General features: G+C 46.5%; 1 protein-coding gene across 1 annotated transcript in view; it reads left to right on the plus strand.

Moving 5' to 3' along the window:
• The window catches only part of MOV10L1 (Mov10 like RNA helicase 1), a 286876-nt gene that overhangs the window by 98978 nt on the left and 166383 nt on the right, over positions 1-21515 (plus strand). Inside the window, exons 5-6 of the mRNA XM_073619737.1 lie at positions 6322-6512; positions 19663-19806. Of these exons, the coding sequence (XP_073475838.1) occupies positions 6322-6512; positions 19663-19806 (335 nt within the window). The remainder of the gene's footprint in view (positions 1-6321; positions 6513-19662; positions 19807-21515) is intronic.

A 21515-nucleotide genomic window follows, 5' to 3' on the forward strand; every position in this document is an offset into this window, starting at 1 on the left:
AACCACGGGAAAAACGTGAATTTGCATGAGAACGTAATTTGCATGAGAAACTGTAAATTGCATGCCCCCAAAGGACCCCCACAGAATATAATGAGATGACAGGCGATGACAACCCCACAGCCTGAATTAACCTCTGTAACTCATACTTATCGTGCAAGCGTGGTAACGAGGTAACCGGGCGCTAGCAGCGTGGCCCCATGCAGGTGAAATGGCAGCACCCGCAGGCTGCCCTGTCTGCGAACTATACTACCAAGGACACCCCCATCCGCAGCCTTACAGCATGAGGATGCGCTGTGCCCACTGACAAGCGAAGATGCTGATGACAGTTGCACCGCCGCCGGAGAGGGGCTGAGACCGCCATCCGCGGGCGGACAGCGGGGAACTACCAGCCAGTAGATGCCTGAGACAGTCCAGGTGGAGGTGGCCACCTGCCTGTGGACCCCCCTGACCAACCCTGAAGGCTGCATATAAAAGCAGGGTAACATTCCCCACCGCTTCCAGCCTAATGATAATTGCCAGCCTCCCCTGGATCGTAGTCAAAACAGACCGAAGCACGTCCCCCCTTACCTGCGCCTGCCGCGCACTAAGCCCTCCGACAACCCGTGGTGAGGAAACGCTTGCTGAATCCTGCCACTGAGCAGGGAGAAACAAACCCGCCGCATGTCTCCCTCGACCGATCGGCAACCCGAAAATGACGTCCGAGTCGCCCGCAAATGACGATCCTACGACCACAAGGAAAGAGGCAAAGGAGGGCAGGCTTTATGCAGCCTGACTCCTCCTACAAACACAGGCTGATCTGCGGTCAGCCTCACACTTATTCAATCACTTTGGACAAAAAAAAATAATATTCAATGGGCTCAACATGCCTCTCAGCAATTTCCTTGGGGTGTCTACTTTCCAAAATTGGGTCATTTGGGGGGGTTTTGTACTGCCCTGCTATTTTAGCACCTCAAGAAATGATATAGGCAGTCATAAATTAAAGGCTGTGTAAATTCCAGAAAATGTACCCTAGTTTGTAGGCGCTATAACTTTTGCGCAAACCAATAAATATACACTTATTGACATTTTTTTTTTTTTTTTACCAAAGACATGTGGCCGAATACATTTTGGCAGGGAAGGAGTTAACACTAGGGGGGATCAAGAGGTTAAGTGTGTTCCCTAGGTGTGTTCTAACTGTAGAGGGGATGGTCTGCCTGGGACATGACAGAGATCGTTGTTCCCGATGACTGGGAACAGTAGATCTGTCATGTCATCTGTCAGAATGAGGATCCACTTTGTTTACAAAGGCAGATCCCCATTCTGCCTCTGTACTAGGCAATGGCGAGTCGCCGGCGGACATCGAGTCCCCCCGACCCGTGGGCACGCTCATGCAGTGGGAGTAAGAGCGCGATCCGCCTTACAGGTATGGCGATTCGCGTAGGAGAGCTGACCTGCTGCAGTATATCTGTGTTAGCTGGTCGGCTAGTGGCTAACTGGTTTGTGCAAAATTTATAGCCTCTACAAGTGTGTGTGTGTGTGTGTGTGTATGTGTATGGAGAGAGATATATATTATAAAATTTCCACAGCTATAGATGCTATACTGTAATAGCGGTGATCAGTGGCTTAGAGTGGGACGATGATAGGGTGGCGCTAACAGACAATATCTGGGAGGGTCACTAACTGACACAGACGTCGCTAGTGAACCTAATACAGTGATCAGTGATAATACTCTATGCTGACACTGTACTAATGACACTGGCTGGTAAGGTGTTAACATCTAGGGGAAATCAAGGGGTTTACTGTGTGCCTAACAATGTGTAATGTGTGCTGCTTTTACTTTACGGTCTGGCTGTTTTTTCTTCCTGCTTTTCAGGGAGAAGAAACAGCCAGATCGCTGTTTTCTATGCACACACAACTCTACGTGCGATCGAACACAGCTGATTTCAGCCAAAATCATTGGTACTTGTATGTGTCCCAAACCCAGAAGAAAGGTACATGATTGTGCTTGCACCTGGTGCAAGTTGTTAAAACTATGTATATATTTATTATAAATACTTTTCTGTGTGTATACATATACACAGTATCTCACAAGAGTAAACCCCTCACATTTTTGTAAATATTTTATTATATCTTTTCATGTGAGAACACTGAAGAAATTACACTTTGCTACAATGTAAATTAGTGAGTGTGCAACTTGTACAACAGTGTAAATTTGCTTTCCCCTCAAAACAACTTGACCCACAGCCATTAATGTCCAAACCGCTCGCAACAAAAGTGAGTACACCCCTAAGTGAAAATGTCCAAATTGGGCCCAAAGTGTCAATATTTTGTGAGACCACCATTATTTTCCAGCACTGCCTTAACCCTCTTGGGCATGGAGTTCACCAGTGCTTCACAGGTTATCACTGGAGTCCTCTTCCACTCCACCATGATGACATCACGGACCTGGTGGATGTTAGAGACTTTGCGCTCCTCCACCTTCCGTTTGAGGGTACCCCACCGATGCTCAATAGGGATTAAGTCTGGAGACATGCTTGGTCAGTCCTTCACCTTTACCCTCAGCTTCTTTAGCAAGGCAGTGGTCGTCTTGGAGGTGTGTTTGGGGTCGTTATGTTGGAATAGTGCCCTGGGGCCCAGTCTCCAAAGGGAGGGGGATCATGCTCTGCTTTAGTATATCACAGTACATGTTGGCATTCATGGTTTCCTCAATAAACTGTAGCTCCCCAGTGCCGGCAACACTCATGCAGCCCAGACCATGACACTCCCTGCACCATGCTTGACTGTTGGCAAGACACACTTGTCTTTGTACTCCTCACCTGGTTGCCGCCACACACGCTTGACACCATCTGAACCAAATAAGTTTATCTTGGTCTCATCAGACCACAGGACATGGTTCCAGTAATCCATGTCCTTAGTCTGCTTGTCTTCAGCAAACTGTTTGCGGTCTTTCTTGTGCATCATCTTTAGAAGAAGCTTCCTTCTGGGATGACAGCCATGCAGACAAATTTGATGCACTATGTGGCGTATGGTCTGAGCACTGACAGGCTGACCCCCCCCACTCCTTCAACCTCTGCAGCAGTGCTGGCAGCACTCATGTCTATTTCCCAAAGACAACCTCTGGATATGAGGCTGAGCACGTGCATTCAACTTCTTTGGTGGACCATGGCGAGGCCTGTTCTCTGTCCTGTATGGTCTTGGCCACTGTGCTGCATTTCCGTTTCAGGGGCTTGGCAATCTTCTTATAGCCTAGGCCATCTTTATGTAGAGCAACAATTCTTTTTTCAGATCCTCAGTTCTTTGCCATGAGGTGCCATATTGAACCTCCAGTGACCAGTATGAGAGAGTGAGAGTTATAACTCCAAATTTAACACACCTACTCCCCATTCACACTTGAGACCTTGCAAAACTAATGAGTGTGCACACAGTGTATGAAAGGCAAAAAACCTTTAGCATCTACAACCACTTTAAGGTAAAAAAAAAAATGTTCTAGCCGTGCAGCTGTGAGCTTGATATTGTTTTTTTACAGGAAAGTCCAGGGTATCTTGACACTTCTGTGTCCAGAGTTGTCATTCCCCGGCTGCTGTGGTTGGGGTATCCGCTAGTCAAGCATGATATTAAAGCCTTTTATACCTATTGGGGATATTCCTCTTTCCACTGTTACTCACAAAGTTGCTTTCCTTGTCATCACCTCTACAAGGCGTGTGTGAATTGACCCTTTTGTTCTACACAAGGGCAAATTGTTGAGACCTAGAGCCTCCTTCCTTCCTAAGGCCTCAGGCACACTAGCGTCAAAAGTGTATTGTTCAGGTCCACAAGGCAAATATTCTTCAACGGATCGAAATTCATCCTATAGTCTTCTATGTACATTTGTAAACTAGATGTTCGAAAGGGTTTACAGCAGGGGTGCCCAACCAGTGGCCCGTGGAGCCCTCTGGTGTGGCCTGCGGCCTCCTGCTCTGTGATGGCTGGTTGACAATCGCAGATCGGACATCCCAGAGCATCAGTGTTGTGAATGAAGCCGGCGGTAGAGAAGGCAGGTGGCTGCGGAGCAGAGCCGCATAAGCTGATGCTTCCTGTATAGTGCTGGCTCCTGTCACAGGCAGAGTGATACCAAATATGATCATATCTGTTCTGCAGTGGTTACTGGGCTGCTTTCAAACTGATCCACAGGTGCACCGCCTACCTCCAATCTGATCCTCAGATTGAACAGAAGGGGATCCACCCCTTTCCGCCTGGGCGGATAGGATTGAAGGGTCCATAGAGTGGAGTGGGCTGTGTCCGCTCTCCATATACAGAGTGGACACGAACCTGTCATCTGCCCGCTCTACTCATTGTGGCTCGCGACCGGTTACCAAATCACTTAAGTGGCCCTTGCTCTTCAAAATGTTGGGCATCCCTGGTTTACAGGGTCAGTATTTAGCATCCCTGGTTTACAGGGTCAGTATTTAGAGAAGCTGATCAAATCAAGAAACCTTGATTCACAATTTAGTGTTGGTTTTGTGGAGTTGATTGTAGCTGAAAGAATGAAATCTCATGTAAATGCCAAGAAACGCGTCTAAGCCTACTTTAAAGCAGGAACATTTATTGGAAAATGATTAGGAGGCATAAAAGAGTTTATACCCTCCAGACAACTTTTCGTGCTTTTAACCACTTGCTTACTGGTCACTTATACCCTCTTCCTGCCCAGGCCAATTTTCAGCTTTCAGCGCTGTCGCACTTTAAATGACAATTGTGCAGTCATGCTACACTGTACACATATGAAATTTTTATAATTTTTTTTTCACACAAATAAAGCTTTATTTTGGTTGTATTTAATCACAGCTGGGTTTTCTATTTTTTGCTAAACAAACAAAAAAATACGTCAAATTTTGAAGAAAAAAAACAGTTTTTTCATAGTTATAAAATTGTCCAAACAGGTAATTTTTCTCCTTCATTGATGTGTACTGAGGCGGCACTGATAGGTGGCACTGGTTAGCAGCACTGGTGGGCACTGTGTGGACCTCTGTCCCTCCTTACAAAAGCCAGTAATCGGCTTTATTCTTTTTTGCTCAAGCTGTCAGCGCGAGGGAAAAAAAAATGCTGATGACCGGCTTCTGTTTACATTATTTAATCAGCTGTCATTGGCTGACATCTGATCGCGTTGTAAAGGGCCATGATGTGATCAGCGAAGTCCCAAGGACTCGGCGATCACAGAGCGCGCCACCTGCGTGCCACAGGATGTCTATGTATGCCCTCCCAGCATTTTAAGCCCACGTTGTAGTTGTCTTTCGGCTATAGCATGGGCGCCAAGTAGTTAAAAAAGCTAAACACAAATGTGCCAGTAGTGGAGATTTACTAAAACTGGAGCGTGCAAAATCTGGTGCAGCTCTGCAAGGAAACCAATCAGCTTTGAGGTTTTATTGTCAAAGCTTAAAAGAGAAGTATGTTTTTGTTTTTTTTTTTTTTTTTTTTTTTTTTGGGATATTCATACTTACCTAGGTGGATGCAGCATCAGACCAATGCTGCAGCTGTCCCCCTTTGCACTGGTCGGTGGCTCGGTTGCAATGCTCGGTGGCTCGGTTCTCTCACCTCCCCGAGTCACTGAGACTCGGGCGATCACCGATGCGAGTAAGGGGCCGGTCCCGGCCCCGGCCCCTTACCATGTGATCAGCTGTCAGCCAATGACAGCTGATCACATGATCAAAACAAAAGCTCTGTGATCGTTTTTTCTTTCTCCTCATGCTGGCAGCGCGAGGAGAAAAAAAAAGCCGATCACTGGCTTATCAGCAAGGGACATCGGTCCCGGAGAGGAAGAGGCAATTCTGCCTCATATGTGCCACCAGTACCCCCTGCCAGTGCCAGTGCCACCTGACAGTGCCACCTATCAATGCCCACAAGTGCCACCTATCAATGCCCACCAGTGGTGCCTATCAGTGTAACCGATCAGTGCCCATCACTGCCACCCATCGGTGCCCATCAGTGCCGCCTCATCAGCGTACATCAATGAAGGAGAAAAATTACCTTTTTTTAAAATTCGGTCTTTTTACAGTTTTTTTAACAAAAAAAAAAAAACGCAAAGGTGATCAAATACCACCAAAAGAAAGCTCTATTTGTGGGAAAAAAAAATGCTAAAAATTTTATTTGGGTACAGTGTTGTATGCCCGCGCAATTGTCATTCAAAGTGCGTCAGCGCTGAAAGCTGAAAATTGGTCTGGATAGGAGGGGGATTTAAGTGCCCAGTAAGCAATTGGTTAAACATTGTATTACAAGTACAAGAATGTAAACTTAAATATTTTTTTTTTTCTTTAACAGTTTAAAAAAAAAAAGTTTTCAAATAATTTCACTTTTCTTTTTTGCATATAGATAAAAATTACAGCTTTCTATGGCACAACTGGTGTAATTAATGAAAGCATATTCTTTGCAATGGACTCCGTAATACTTCCCGAAGGCTATAAACCCCAGCGCAGTGACCTGGTTAATGCTGTAGTACTGGAGAGCAATCAGTCCTGTTATGTCTGGAGAGCCCTGTGTATTGCACCAGCTAGCAGAAACTGGTATGTTTCATCTTTTCTTGTGAAGACCCTGACATTTTTTTCTCATATATTTGCTTTGTTTATCTTAACCAGTTATGGACACTGGGTGGACTATACACACCCAAAAAACTTTAGCCGTAATGTATGAATGTATGTTGTATGCCCAGTCCTTCTGACTTGCTGCTCTCCCACCCTCCACCTTAAACTTGCAGGCCATTTCTGACTGTAAAAATTCTAGCTGGGAGTTGCTGTTTAACTACAGCAGCTGTAAAAGGTACTGCAGCTGTCGAACAACACCGCCTGTCACAGTGTTTATAAACACCTTTTCCGAAGTTAGATGGGGAGATGCAAAGTAACATTGTCACATTTTGTATCTACTCATTTCTTTTATCTGTAGCTCCACATATGTCAGTTAAAGCAACCTGGAATTAAAAAGGGGAAAAAGTGTAATGTGTGCATCTAAAATTATCCTGTTTCCCCCTGATTCCCCTGATCAACATGCAATTAAAATAGTTTAATCAAATCATTTTCAGACAGGATATGGCAGCAAGTGCAAGAAAGCTGCTGCAGTTTCAAAGGGTTTTAAAAATAGTTTCTGCATTGACCTTCTTCTTGAAAGTAAGAACAGATGACAGTGTTTCAGGTTGGGGAGGAGTGTTCCAATCCCTCATGGGCCAAAGCTGCCCATCAACATCCTGGCGTTCAGAGTGATGAGTGGCTTTTCACCATTTGAACCGCTTTTTGCAGAGACACTCACTTGGGGTGCATTCAGTGCAATGGCTGTGGATTGCGCCAGTTACAAAAGGGGTACCAAGAGTCATGCAGCCTTGAAGGAAGCAAGCCATATCATCTCATGGACAGAGAAGCATTTTTTCCAGCAATCTCTGCTGGATAGCTGGAAGACAAATTACCTCAGCTGTCACCACCTGGACCAAGGGGAAGGGCCCCTTCACACTTTTTTATTAATAAAAAGGTAAATGGAGTTAGCGTAGTCAAAGCAGTAAGTTCAGTAACTGGATCGGGTAGTTAGCCAAGCCAGAGTTCAGTAACCGGATTGGGTAATCGGCCAGGCCAGAGTTCAGTAACCAGATCAGGTAATCAGCCGGGCCAGAAGTCAGGGATCCAAGTAGAGGAACATCAAGCAGGATAAGGAGCCAGAAGGCATGTCAGCAAAGCCAGTCTTTAAACAGGATTGCAGGAGATGGTTTCTTGTGATGTGACCAAGGTGAAGGCAGAAATGAAGTGAGCTGGAGATCTTTAAGTAGGCAGGACTGATGAGCAGATCCACAACAGCTGGTTAACTGTGGAGAGAGATGAGAGCTGGCAATTAGCCGACAGCTGAGCGGCCAGTTTAGAGAAGGGCTGAGCCAGCTCTGACACTAACCCCCTCCTCAACGACCCCTCCCCATTGGAGGACCACCGGGCTTGAGGGGAAACAGTCTATGGAAATCACGGAGCGCAGGAGCATGTACGTCCGAGGATGAGACCCGGGAGCGTTCCTCTGGACCGTACTCTTCCAATGCACCAGGTACTGTATGCGCCCATGGAACCTACGAGAGTCAACAGTGGATTGTACCTCATACTTCTCATGGTTCTCAACCTGTATAGGGTGAGGACGTGGCACCGAGGTGGTAAAGCGGTTGCAGACCAACGGTTTCAATAAGGAGACATGAAACACATTTGAGATGTGCATACTAGGAGGAAGGTCCAACGCGTAAGCCACTGGGTTAATCCTGCGTAGGATACGGAAAGGCCCAATAAACCGGGGTTTGAACTTCAGTGAGGGAACACGAAGGTGGAGGTTGCGAGATGACAGCCAGACCCTGTGCCCAACCTGGTAGGAAGACGCAGGCAGGCGTCTGCGGTCAGCATGGAGTCTGTACCTAGCATTACCATGACGCAAAACCTCCTGTACTTGTGCCCAAGTGGAACGAAGACCACGGAGATGCCCCTCTAGCGCAGAAATACTCTGTGGAACAAACGTCAGGCAACAGGGAAGGTTGGAAACCATAATTCGCCATAAACTGAGACAATCGGGAAGCAGAATTCAAGGCACTGTTGTGAGCAAACTCTGCCCATGGCAATAGGTCTGACCAGTTGTGATGGTCAGAAATATAGCAACGTAGGAATTGCTCCAAGGACTAATTGGCTCGTTCTGCTGCCCCATTAGACTGTGGGTGATACGCAGAGGAGAAAGCAAACTGAATTCCCAGCTGTGCACAAAAGGCTCACCAGAACCGGGACACAAACTGACTACCCCTGTCCGACTCAATCACCTTGGGTAGCCCATGTAAGCGAAATATCTCCCGGGCAGAAATGGAAGCCAGTTCCTTAGAAGTGGGCAACTTAAGTGGAATACAATGACACATCTTTGAGAACCGGTCAACCACCATAAGGATAACTGTGTTGCCACTGGAAGGTGTCGTGGAGTCTTACTCTGAGCACACACGGAACAGGCAGCTACCAAGGCAGTTACATCAGCACGTAGACTAGGCCACCAGAATTGTTTTGAAATGGCCCAAACGAGTTGATTCTTACCAGGGTGGCCAGCTGCCTTGGGAGAATGTTAAATCTGGAGCAGTACGGAGACTCTCTGGGACAAAGCAGCAGTCACAAGGTTTCTCAGGAGGAGCATCGACCTGAGCAGCAAGAATTTTGTCACCCAAAGGAGAAGTAAGACTGGTGTGAACCGTAGCCAGAATACAATCAGGAGGAATCATAGGAACCGGAAAACAGACTCCAACTTGGAAGTGGAGGAAAATTGTCGTGACAAGGCATCAGCCCTTACATTCTTAGTACCGTGTAAGAATGAGACCATATAATTGAAACTTGACAAGAAAAGAGCCCATCGCGCCCTTCTGGGAGAGAGACGTTTAGCCTCAGACAAGAATGTGAGATTCTTATGGTCAGTAAGAATGAGAACTGGCACAGTGGTACCTTCCGGGAGATGTCTCCATTCTTTCAGGGCTAAAATGTTTGTCAACAGCTCTCTGTCACCAATCTCGTAATTGCACTCGGCAGGTGACAGTTTCTTAGAAAAGTAGCCACAAGGATGCATAGCACTCCCAGAGGTAGGACGTTGAGACAGAAGGGCGCCAACACCAGTCTCAGAAGCATCAACCTCAAGGATAAAAGGTAACGTAGGATCAGGATGTGCCAACACAGGAGAGAAACAAAGGCAGCCTTGAGACTTTCAAAGGCCTTAATGGACTCCGGAGACCAACTCTGTGGGTTACCAATCTTTCTGGTCATATTGGTCAGGGGCTTGACCAGAGACGAGAAGTTAGGAGTAAACTTTCGATACTAGTTGGCAAAACCCAGAAAACGCTGCAGAGGACGTATCCCCACGGGTCGAGGCCACTGTAGGACTGCCGAAAGTTTCTCTGGGTCCATCGAAAAACCAGCAGTGGAAATGACATAGCCCAGGAATTTAACCTGTTCCTGATGGAACTCGCACTTCTCCAGTTTACAATAGAGATTACTCTCTCTTAATTTCTGAAGCACACAACAGACATCTGTGTGGTGGCTCTCCAGGGACTTGGAAAATATGAGGATATCATTGGGATAAACCACCACACATAACTGCAACAAATTTCGGAGCACATCGTTAATAAATTCCTGGAAAACTGCCGGGGCGTTACAAAGGCCAAAAGGCATTACGAGATACTCATACTCATAATGGCCTGTTGTGGTATTAAACACGGTTTTCCACTCGTCGCCCTCCTTAATCCTCACAAGATTGTAAGCCCCTCTCAGATCAAGCTTAGTGAAAACCGTTGCTTCCTTGAGGCGGTCAAATAACTCTAATCGGACTCGGATCAGGTAGGCATTCTTAATCGTGAAACGATTGAGACCCCTATAATCAATACAAGGTCTCAGTTCACCGCTCCTCTTCTTCAAAAAGAAGAAACCAGCATCAGCAGGAGACGAGGATTTGTGGATGAAACCCCGAGAAAGTGCGTCTGCAACATACTCCTCCATGGCTTTATCCTCCTAGACTGATCAAGGGTAAACCCGGCCACGAGGGGGAGTGGCACCAGGTTGAAGGTCAATTGCGCAATCATACGGCCGGTGTGGAGGCAAACTACCGGCTTGACCTTTGTCAAAGACATCGCTAAAATTGCGGTACTTCTCTGGCAGGGAGGAGAGTGAAGAGGTACACAGGACCTCGGCTACCTTCCGGAAGCGTAACCAAGCATTGTAACCAAGGATAACCAATAACCAGTGGAAACTTAGGAGAGGAAATCATTCGGAATTTGATTATCTCATGGTGAAGAGTCCCTACGGCCATGGACAACGGAACCGTCACATGGGCAGGCTGTGTCTCCCGTCAAGAGCCTCATTGGCAAGTGGAGTGTCACGCAGCTGCAGTGGAATTGAGAGTGCTCTGATACAAAGGCAGCATCAATGAACAGGCCTGCAGCCCCAGAGTCGATTAGAGCCTGTATCTGGATAGACGACTTAGTCCAAGAAAGGGTGACTGAAACCAGGGGCTTATCCTTCTGGATAACTGGGGACGACACACCACCTAAGGTCTGTCCATGACAGGAACTCAAGGTTCGGGTGTTGCCAGGACAGGTAGGACAAGACTTCAAAAAGTGACCTGCCTGGCCACAATAAAGGCACAATCTCTCCCTCCTCCTAAAGGCTCTCTCATCCGCAGAGAGACGCATGAAGCCCAAGTGCATGGGTTCATCTTCATTGACCGACTCGGTACCAGGAGGCATGGGAGTTGAGGGAGGCACGGAGTGGGACTGCAAAGCTCGGAGGCAAATTTACAGGAGGCTTCCCGCAAGCGCTCCTTAAAAGAAAGCCTTTCTCTGAGTCTGGAGTCAATGAGGATGACAAACGAGATCAAGCTCTCCAGCTCAGTGGGTATATCTCGGGCTGCTATCTCATCCTTAATGGAATCCAAGAGACCATAAGAAAAAGCAGCCACGAGGGCCTCATTGTTCCAAGCAACCTCTGCTGCTGGAGTACAGAACTCAATGGCGTAGTCGGCAACAGTTCTCGTACTCTGATGGACATGAGGCACTTAGCAGCAGAAGTGGAGCGTGCGGGAACGTCAAATACCCTTTTAAAGGAGGCCACAAACTCAGGGTAACTCAAGACAACAGGTTTTTGTGTCTCCCATAGAGGGTTAGCCCAGGCCAAGGCTCTCTCAGAAAGCAAGGATATTACAAACCCTACTTTGCTTCTGTACGTGGGAAACGCCTGGGGCAGCATCTCAAGGTGTATATCTCAATTGGTTGAGAAACCCTCTGCATTGAACTAGATCGCCCCCAAATCGCTGTGGAAGCGGGGCGGAACCAGACCTACCTCTTATAGAGGTAATACTCAAGGCGGGTGCCTGCACAGAGACTGGTGCAGCAGCAGGACAGCCTGCAACTCAGGTTGTACCGGAGCTGCCACAGTGGGGGATTCCAGGTGAGCCGTGCGACTCAAGAGCATTTGTAACGCCATGGCAAACTCATCCATGCGGTGATCTTGCTCATCTAATCTGGAAAAAATATTACCAACAAGTGGATTGACTGTATCTTCTGAATTCATGGCCTTCGCCTACTGTCAGAAACCATGAACCAGGCCAAGACAGAAGTACAGTAAAATCACACTTGTTTATTAATAAAAAAAATAAATAAAAAGGTAAATAGAGTAAGCTTAGTCAAAGCATAGCCAGAGTCCAGTAACCGGATCGGTTAGTCAGCCAAGCCAGAATTCGGTAACCAGATCGGGTAATCAGCCAAGCCAGAAGTCGGGGATACTAGTAGAGGAACAGCAATCGGGATAAGTTGACGGAAGGGATGTCAGCAAAGTCAGTCTTTAAATAGGAATACGGTTTCTTGTGATATGTTACCAAGGCGAAGGCAGGAATGAAGTGAGCTGGAGATCTTTAAGTAGGCAGGACTGACGAGCAGATCCACAACAGCTGGTTAACTGTGGAGAGAGATGAGAGCTGGCAATTAGCCGACAGCTGAGCGGCCAGCTCAGAGAAGGAAGGGCTGAGCCAGCTCTGACAGATTTTCAGCCTGATAGGTCAGAGATGTGGGACTACAGACATGGACATCCAAGACTCAAGATTCGGCACCAGATTACCTTTGTTTGTGGCCAGGACAAGGATCCTCTAGAACTGGCTTTGGATGCTCTGATAATTCCCTGGGCTCCGTTCAGGCTAATTTATGCCTTTCCCCCTTTGCAAATTCTGCATTGAGTGCTCCGCAAAATAAAGCAAGAGTGGAAACCTATGATTCTCATTGCCCCAAACTGGCCCAGAAGAACCTGGTACGCAGACAGATTTCCCATATTCTTATAGAGCAGTGGTTCTCAACCTGGGGGTCGGGACCCCCTCGGGAGGCAAATGACAATTTGCCAGGGGTCACCAAATCCTGGGCTGTTCCTGAAGCCTGCACCACTCTCCCAGCCATTTCAAAGCCACCCAGCAGCCTGGCCATGGAGCCTGTGGAAGCCCAGCTGGGCTGTTCCTGGAGCCCGCGGCCGTCTGGCCGCCCACTCAGCCTTTTTACCAGCCACTCATTCAGTTCATGGCATGGCTTGGGGAGCAGAGACAGGAGGTCAGCTGACTGGTGAGGAATGTGAAGTGGGAGGGGCTGGAGGAGACCCTATCTCCTGATTTCTGCATAGGTGTCACTGCTGCAAGACACCACAGAGCTGGAGACACAGTGAGTCACACTACCTGTGATTAGAGTTGCCATTAAAAGTCCCCACTACAGTTCTCAGATCAGCAGATGACCTTGATCAAGAGCACCCAAGTTGGCTGATCAGAACTCCCCGCCAGCACTGCCACTCATCCCAATTTCCATCACCCCCCAAGGTGTAAGAGAAGGAATAAAAATAGAGAATACATGAAAAGGAGAGAAAAGAGGGGGAGGAACAAAGAAAAAGGGAGAGAAAGAATAAGAAAAAGACAGCTAGAGAGAGGAATGGGGGGAAAAAACAAGAAATTAGGATAGAGAGAGATAAAAAGGAAAGAAAGGAGAACACAGAGTGGTACATCCTAAAATGTACCATAAGGGGTTTTAATACTGTACAAGTGGAAAGGACTCAGGAAGCGCTAAATGTCCGTGGGTTAGGGTCGCAAATTCGTTGTCTTGCCTTGGGTGCTGACAACCCACGCTACGAAAATAATTTTACTGTTAGGGGTCCCCACAACTTGGGAAATTTTATCAAGGGGTCACGGCACTAGAGAGGTTGAGAACCACTGTTATAGAGTAATAAGCAAAGTGCCCCACTACCAGGGTTTGGTGACAGGCTAGGTTTTCTGCTGCTGGGGTCTGGTGACAGGGAAAGTCCCCTACCACTGGGGTTTAGCAACAGGCTGGGTCACTTGGATTTGCTGAGACATTCAGAAATAGATTTCCCAAGGCCCAGAAAGGTAGAAGGTATCCCAGTACTGGGGTACCAGCACTAATCAGAGAAAATTAAGCAGTGGGGTCTTTCAACAACACCAGAATCCTGACACCAGGGTGCTTAAACATATAAAGAATAGGTTGCTTGGTCTCTAGGACTTGCTCTGCATGTTGACAGCCAGTTAGCATGTATTTTAGAGGACTCGGGTTGTTTAACCAATGCACTGCAAAGATCTGAATCCATATAGGGTTTCAGAAAAGCTCTGTTGTTCCATTTCCCAGAAGATCTCTCCTACAAGAGCTTGAATTGTACATAGAACTGTTGGTTTCAGAGTGGACGTATAGACCAGCAAGCACTGACACAGCAGGCTGCAAATGAACTCGGGCAAGATGGACACTGGAAGAACCTTGGCCCAGACAGGCAACCAATGCCAGGCATATGACAAGAATCGACATTTAGTAGTGCCTGACCAATCAGCTGGCAGAAACGCAACATTAACTTTGGAGTTGAACTGGACAGTAGGCAGTCAGGTGGAGCAACAGGTATAGAATTGGCAGTCAAGCTAGGCAGCAGATAGAAAATCAGCATATTCAGGCTAAGCAGCAGTGGGAGAGTCATTAGAATCGGGCTGTGCAGCAGGCAGAAAATAAGTGGATTCAGACTGGGCAGCAAGAGGAGAATCAGCGGAGTCACACTGTGCAGCAGACAGTCAAGGCCACAGGACCTCAGAAGCTTAGATGCGGTGCAGACATCTGGAATAGAATCTAACAGTCTTTTGGTGCAGAATTGGGGTGCAAAACCACTAAAGCAGAGACAAAGTTTCTAAAACGGAGTGTAACAGGTGAACTTCTGGAGCAGATTCAAGGTGAATTGCATAAGAAGCTGAGACAAAATACGTGACTTTTAGGGCAAAGACGTTGAAAATTCTGTAGAGTAGAATGGGGTTCAAAACTACTGAAGCAGAAACGGGTAACATGGCTTCTGGTAGAAAGTCAGAGTTGGTTTTCTGGGGCAGATTCGGGGTGCCAGATCACAGAGGCAGAATCGGGAGCGAAACAACATTGAAGAGTGTTCGAGGACCCCACTTGGCAATAAGTGATTCTGTCAAAGGGATGAATTCTACTTCTTCAAAAAGTGGAAAAAATTTACTGCAGAGAGGGCAATTTGGGGTCCTGAGGGTTTCAGGTGTGGAGTGACAGCAACTGGAGCAAAAGTTGACAGAATGAACTTAAATGATTTTAGCAAATGGCTGCAATATAACAAAGAGTGAAAAATTTAAGTGGGTCTGAATACTTTCCGTCCCCACTGTATGTACTGTAGTATATAAATATAAAGGTTAATGTTAATTGAAATGGGGTTTGTCATCCTCCCAACAACTACACCAGAAAGAAAACCAGAAACGCACTAACAGGAGAACAAAAATCATCACCACTAGCATTTTATCAGACAAAACCAACTCAGAACAAATCTGTATCCGTGCCTGAATTTCACTAAATGCGAAACTGTCCTGGTCAACAAAGGAATGAGCTACACAAATGTATTCCAGTAACTGTCCACTAGTTCGATCCCGCAATATCTGGCGGCAGTACTCCTTTTCCTCTGTTGCTAGCAACACCTAGCATGTACTGCAAGACATAATTTGGATTGACCTTGATACAGGCTCTCACAACAACTCTGCAAGTGAAATACAATCCATTAACCAACTGTTAGGAGCATGTGAGCTCCTGCTCCATCATAGCTGCTGGTTCCAGCATCCTGGTTTTGGATGTGGCATTCTCCTCCTTGTCTGTTTATTCACCTGCATTAGGAGTAAACGGAACATTATCAGAAGCCTTTAACAAGAGTTTTTCTGTGAAGATGGATTCTACACAGACCCGCATGGTTGCAGGGGACCACCAGTCTTGGGCTTTTAGTCTCGCCGCAGACGACCCAGCCCAAGGGTCAGTCTAAGCATTTTTGAAGGCCCTGGGTTTACTCTATGATGATCCTGACAATGCCCACTCAGCAGAAAAAATCCTTAGGTCATTACGTCAGGGTAAACCCACATCCAGGCTAATTTGTCCTCAAGTTCTGATGCCTCTACTCCTGATGATGTGGTCTAGTCTGCCTCTGCACCAGTTATTCCGGTCCAGCCCATGCTAATGGTGGCAAGGGAATCACAGTACAGACCTAATTTTTTACATACATCTTGTATTGAGGACATTGAGACATTGGTTTAGGCAGCCCATTGTTTTTTAATGGGTTGCTAACATACTACAATGCCCTTTAAAAATACGTCCTATATATATTTTGTTTTTTTACAGTGCACCACAGGGAACGGAACATCTGTATGTTGTAGTGCACTGAAGCAAGCTATGTGTGTAAGGTTACAATGCACAGTAAAGTACTTTTATGTGTGCGTTACGGTAAGGTACGCTATCGTGTAAGCAAGCCCTTAATGCATATTCATGCAAGTTGCAAGAATATGTGGGCAATGTAAGCAAGACCACTCACCTGCTCTCAAAATATTGTTCCCTCCCTGGCCCAACCACCTCATTGGTGCTTCTTCACTGTTGGGGAAGTCAGAGCAGCAGTACAGGAGCATGTGTTCAGGTGTTAAACATGTTATCTTGCTCTGTTGGGTCTTGGTCTCAAGTACTTTAGTCCAACGCTGACCAGAGAGACCCAATTCAGGTTACTTACAGGTAAGAATCTTAATACTTTTAGTATGTTAGGGAAAATACTGTATTGAAAGAGGTTTATTGCTGGTGGTTATTGCTTACCCTGACACTTGCTAGGGTTTTTTTCTAGGTGTTATCATTACTGGCCCTAACACTTTTATGGGCATTATTCCTTGCTGTGATACTTGGGGTTGTTATTGCTATCCCTGTCACTTGCTGGGCATTGCCACTACTGGGCCTGACACTTGGGTTATTGCTGGCAGTGATCATTGCTGGCACTGACACCAATGCTAGGGGTGGGTTATTATTGCCACTTACACCAGTAATATGGCTTATTTTAATCGCACAATCTCTTTGATGTCCCCCCAGACCTTAAACCATAGCAGAGCAAAGAGGGAAAGGTGGCACACTTCAAGCCATACACCATGAAGCAACACCAACGTGAATGACTACACCTACTTTTTTTTTTTTCGCACACCACATTTCTCCACTCAAGGCAGCCTGCGTAGCACATTTATTTTCCCAATTTCTTAAAGATGTCACTTTTATTTCTCTTTGAATGTTGGCAACTATGGTTTATTTATACGCTCACTGACACCAGTTTTAGCACTGGTTTTTGTACTTTCTGACCAGCAATGTCAGAGAAAATCTTGCCACTATACTGTGTACACTTCATTGTGCTAAAAGGGACTAAAATCCTGCTACATTGTGAATAGTTTTTCTATAACATTACACTAACCATGACTCAGTAGGTTATGTTTGCTTTTATTATAACATGGGATTCAGGGTCAGGGCATGGCTTCCCACTTATGCAACACCCCCAAAAAACTTTCTAGACTGGACTCTGGCTGCTAAGAGGTGTTTTACCCAGGGGTGCCAAACCTTTTGAAGAGCAAGGGCCACTTGAGCGACTTGGTAACCAGTTGCGAGCCACAATGAGCATAACGGACAGATGACAGGTCTGTGTCTACTCTGCGTATGCAGAGCAGACCCTGACACAGCCTGCTCTCCTCTCTGGGCCCTCCAATCCTATCCGCCCAGACGGTAATTTTTAGTGGATCGGATTGGAGGTAGGTGGGTGTAAATGGACACAAATCTGTTTACATCTGCCGCTCTATAGAGGTGAAAGGAGGGTCTGATTGGGTCCACCTGAAAAACAGACAGGCGGACCTGATCGGACTGATCGTATTAAATCATCGTGGGTGCAGCGCAGTGCACCTGTGGCTTTCCTGTGGGTTAGCTGCACTTTTGCCATAGAATTCTATTAGATCTTGCAGGTGTGCAATTTCTAAAAGAGCATGAAACCCACAGGTAATAACAGAAGTCTAGGACGCAGTGCAGGTAACCCGCAGGTGCACTGCACCTGCGGGTCAGTTTGAAGGCAGCCCAGTGTAGCTTGTGTACCATTGTAGAGAACAGATATGCCCATTGCTGTTGTGTTTTTAATTAAAAACCAACATCAATCTTCACTTTTTTCCCCAGGATTCTTGCAGATATCGCTGGCTGCTGCTGTCCCTCAGGGCAGGTATGGCTGGCGGCTGCTGCTGTCCCCTGGGTCGGGTATGGCTGGCGACTGCTGTCCTCCAGGGCGGGTATGGCTGGTAAAAAAAAAAACGCCATGCTAAAAGAAGGTAGGTATAGAATAGTGCTTTCCCCCAGGCTGGTATGGCTGGCGGCTGCCATTGGCTGTCCCCCAGGGCGGGCATGGATGGCAGGCACCTCTGGCTTTCCCCCCAGGACGGGTATGGCTGGCAGGTACTGCTGGCTGTCCCCCAGGGTTAGTATGGCTGGTGGGCATCTCTGGCAGGTGCTGTCCCAGGCAGAATGCATTTGTTATCACTCTGCCTGTGACAGGAGCCGGCACTATACCCGAAGCATCGGCAGGGACTACCTTGAAGTCACACAGATATGAATGGTACTTATTGGAAATCATGGGGTACGACTTGTCATGCGACTTTGCAGTCCCAAGTTTCAGGACAAGTTGCACAGTGAAAGTGTGAAAGGGGCCTAAATGGGTTGTTCATTTTTGCCATGTTTGTACCTGCAGTTCTGTTTTAAATTTAACATGCATTCTAGAACTAGCATTTAACCACTTGAGGTCCGGGCCATAGCCGAATGACGGCTACAGCGCGGACCTCAATCTCCGGGAGGACGTCATATGACGTCCTCCCCTATGCAAGCGCACCGCGCGCACCCTGCAGGGCGCGCGGTCTGCGCGCTGTGATCACCGAGTCACGGAGACTCGGATGATCACAGATCCGAGTAAGGGGCCGGTCCCGGCCCCTTACCATGTGATCAGCTGTCAGCCAATGACAGCTGGTCACATGATGTAAACAAAAGCTTGGTGATCGGTTTCGTTTTCTCCTCACGCTGACAGCGTGAGGAGGAAAAAAAAGCCGATCACCGGCTCATGTCAAAGGGACATCGGTCCCGAAGAGGAAGGAGGCACAGATGCCTCATCTGTGCCTCCAAGTGCCATCTGCCAGTGCCCACAAGTGCCACCTATTAAAGCCCACAGGTGCCACCTATCAGTGCCCACAGGTGCCACCTATCAGTGCCCACAGGTGCCACCTATTAGTGCCCACAAGTGCCACCTATTAGTGCCACCTAGCAGTGCTGCCACCCATCAGTGCCCAACACTGCCACCCATCAGTGCCCATAACCGCCACCCATCAGTGCCCATAACCGCCACCCATCAGTGCCCATCACTGCCACCTATCGGTGCCCATCAGTGTCGCCTCATCAGCGTACATCAACGAAGGAGAAAAATTAACTGTTTGCAAAAATTGATAACAAAATATAAAAAAAATATATAATTTTTTTTTTTTAATTCTGTCTTTTTAAATTTTTTTAACAAAAAATAAAAACCGTAGAGGTGATCAAATACCATCAAAAGAAAGCTCTATTTGTGGGAAAAAAATGATAAAAATTTCATTTGGGTACGGTGTTGTATGATCGCGCAATTGTCATTCAAAGTGCGACAGCGCTGAAAGCTGAAAATTGGTCTGGACAGGAGGGGGGTTTAAGTGCCCAGTAAGCAAGTGGTTAATTTGTATTACCATCAGAAAAATGAGTGTTTGCTATAGAGGAAAGAAAATCTTTTCTACACTCTGTAATGTCTGCAGTTCTTTTCTATGCTTATACAGTATGTCAACATCTGATGAAGACAATGTGGACGGCCAGAACGTTGCTGCTTTGATGAGGAATAAAGGAGGCTTAGAGGTTTCCAGACTGACTCATTTTGGACTGATCAAACAAGGAGAGAGCAAATCCCTACAAATTCATATAGAGTATGTTACCATTGTGTTCCTATTGTACTGGGTTGTATGAGTTACTTTACCCGCATCCTGAGTGTTTTTTTTTTTTTTTTCAAATGTTGATTGTTGATTTTTCATTCAACCCGTGATTGTGATGCAGTGATCTCTCCAGTTGTGTCTTTTGTATTCTGACATCGGGACTCCCTTGTTAGAATACACCGAACAGTGCTTGCAGCCATTGGCTGCAAGTGCTGACCAAATGCAGGTTTTCCAGCATGAACGCTCAACAGAAGCAAACCATTAGACCGGCTTCTTTTGAACAGACAGTGGTACATGCATATTAAAAGTTGGCAGGTTCCGATTGTTGAACCAGCCAACTTTTGTTTATACCCAACTTAAGGGGATCTATATAATTTCAAGTCCTAAAAACACTCATCAGCGTAAAATCAAATAAAGGAAAAAAATTAATAAATAAAACCATAAACAAATATTTCAAACACTTTTCATTAAACAATTGACTACTTTAGGGTCAACAGTGCTGAACTTTTGTATCCTTAGAAGTATGGCCAAAAAACTATTGACCATACATTTCTTTTGCGGGTCACGAGTGTACGCACTTTTGTTGTTCTGTGACCCAGAAGTCACAGAACCACTTCAGACTCTGGAAGGATCCTGACCATAATGTTAGGATCCACCCAGCTGCCTTATTGACAGCTGGCTCTGGCTGTCGACACACACGGCTGGGAGTTGAAGCCAGCTGTGCACACCCCCTCTCCAGCGCAGTGCTCCAGTGAGCATTAGAGAGGCAGAGCAGTGAGCAGTGACTTATAGTCACAACTCTTCACTCTAAGCAGGCCAAGAACTGAGTGATCAATGGTCATGCCATTGCTCAGTTCTCAGCCTTAGAGCCAACTTAGGACAGCTGCATCATCACACTGATGCTGCAGAATAGAGGTGAGTATATGTGTGTTATAACCCCAAACGTTTCCTTAGATCAGATCATAACATATCATAAATCATATCATCGCATATGGTTTTGGTAAATCGAAAGGAATATTGTACAAGAAAATTATATAATGTTTGGCCAGCTTAAGATATTCTATCGATCATCGTTGGGTAGTCCATTCAACAGAGCTCAGGCTGAAGGAGAAATGACTAACACCAAAGCCTATTGAGAGGGAGGTAGTCATTGAAATACAAAATGCCCAGGCAGAAGAAAAGCTGCAGAAGTGCATGCTACCCAAGGATGTGCACAGGTGGAAGCCAATGGCTAATGCCATCAATCTGCCCTGTGAGGAGGGAGGGAGCAGAGTGAGCCGCTGCTCTTGTGCACAGCGCTGGATCCAGATCAGGCTCAGGTAAGTTTAAGGGGGGGCTGGGGGGGTCCTAGACACAGAAGGGTATATATCTATATCTATATCTATATCTATATCTATATCTATATCTATATCTATATCTATATCTATATCTATATCTATATCTATATCTATATCTATATCTATATCTATATATAGATATATATATCATTTTTAACCCTATTGCAGAGAATGCATTAAGGTAAAAAACCTTAAAGCAGAGTTCCATCCAAAAGTGGATCCGCTCATTTGTCCCTACTCCCACCCCCCACCCCCGTTCCACTGCTCTATTTGAGGCAGGGGCCACGGCAAATTACGTCGGCAGCTCCTCTCCCTCCTCCTCCCCCCTGCCTCCGGGCCAGTAGGAGAGCGCAGTGGTGCTTCGTG

The sequence above is a fragment of the Aquarana catesbeiana genome, linkage group LG03 (assembly GCF_042186555.1).
Source record: "Aquarana catesbeiana isolate 2022-GZ linkage group LG03, ASM4218655v1, whole genome shotgun sequence".
NCBI classification, from domain to species: Eukaryota; Metazoa; Chordata; class Amphibia; order Anura; family Ranidae; genus Aquarana; species Aquarana catesbeiana.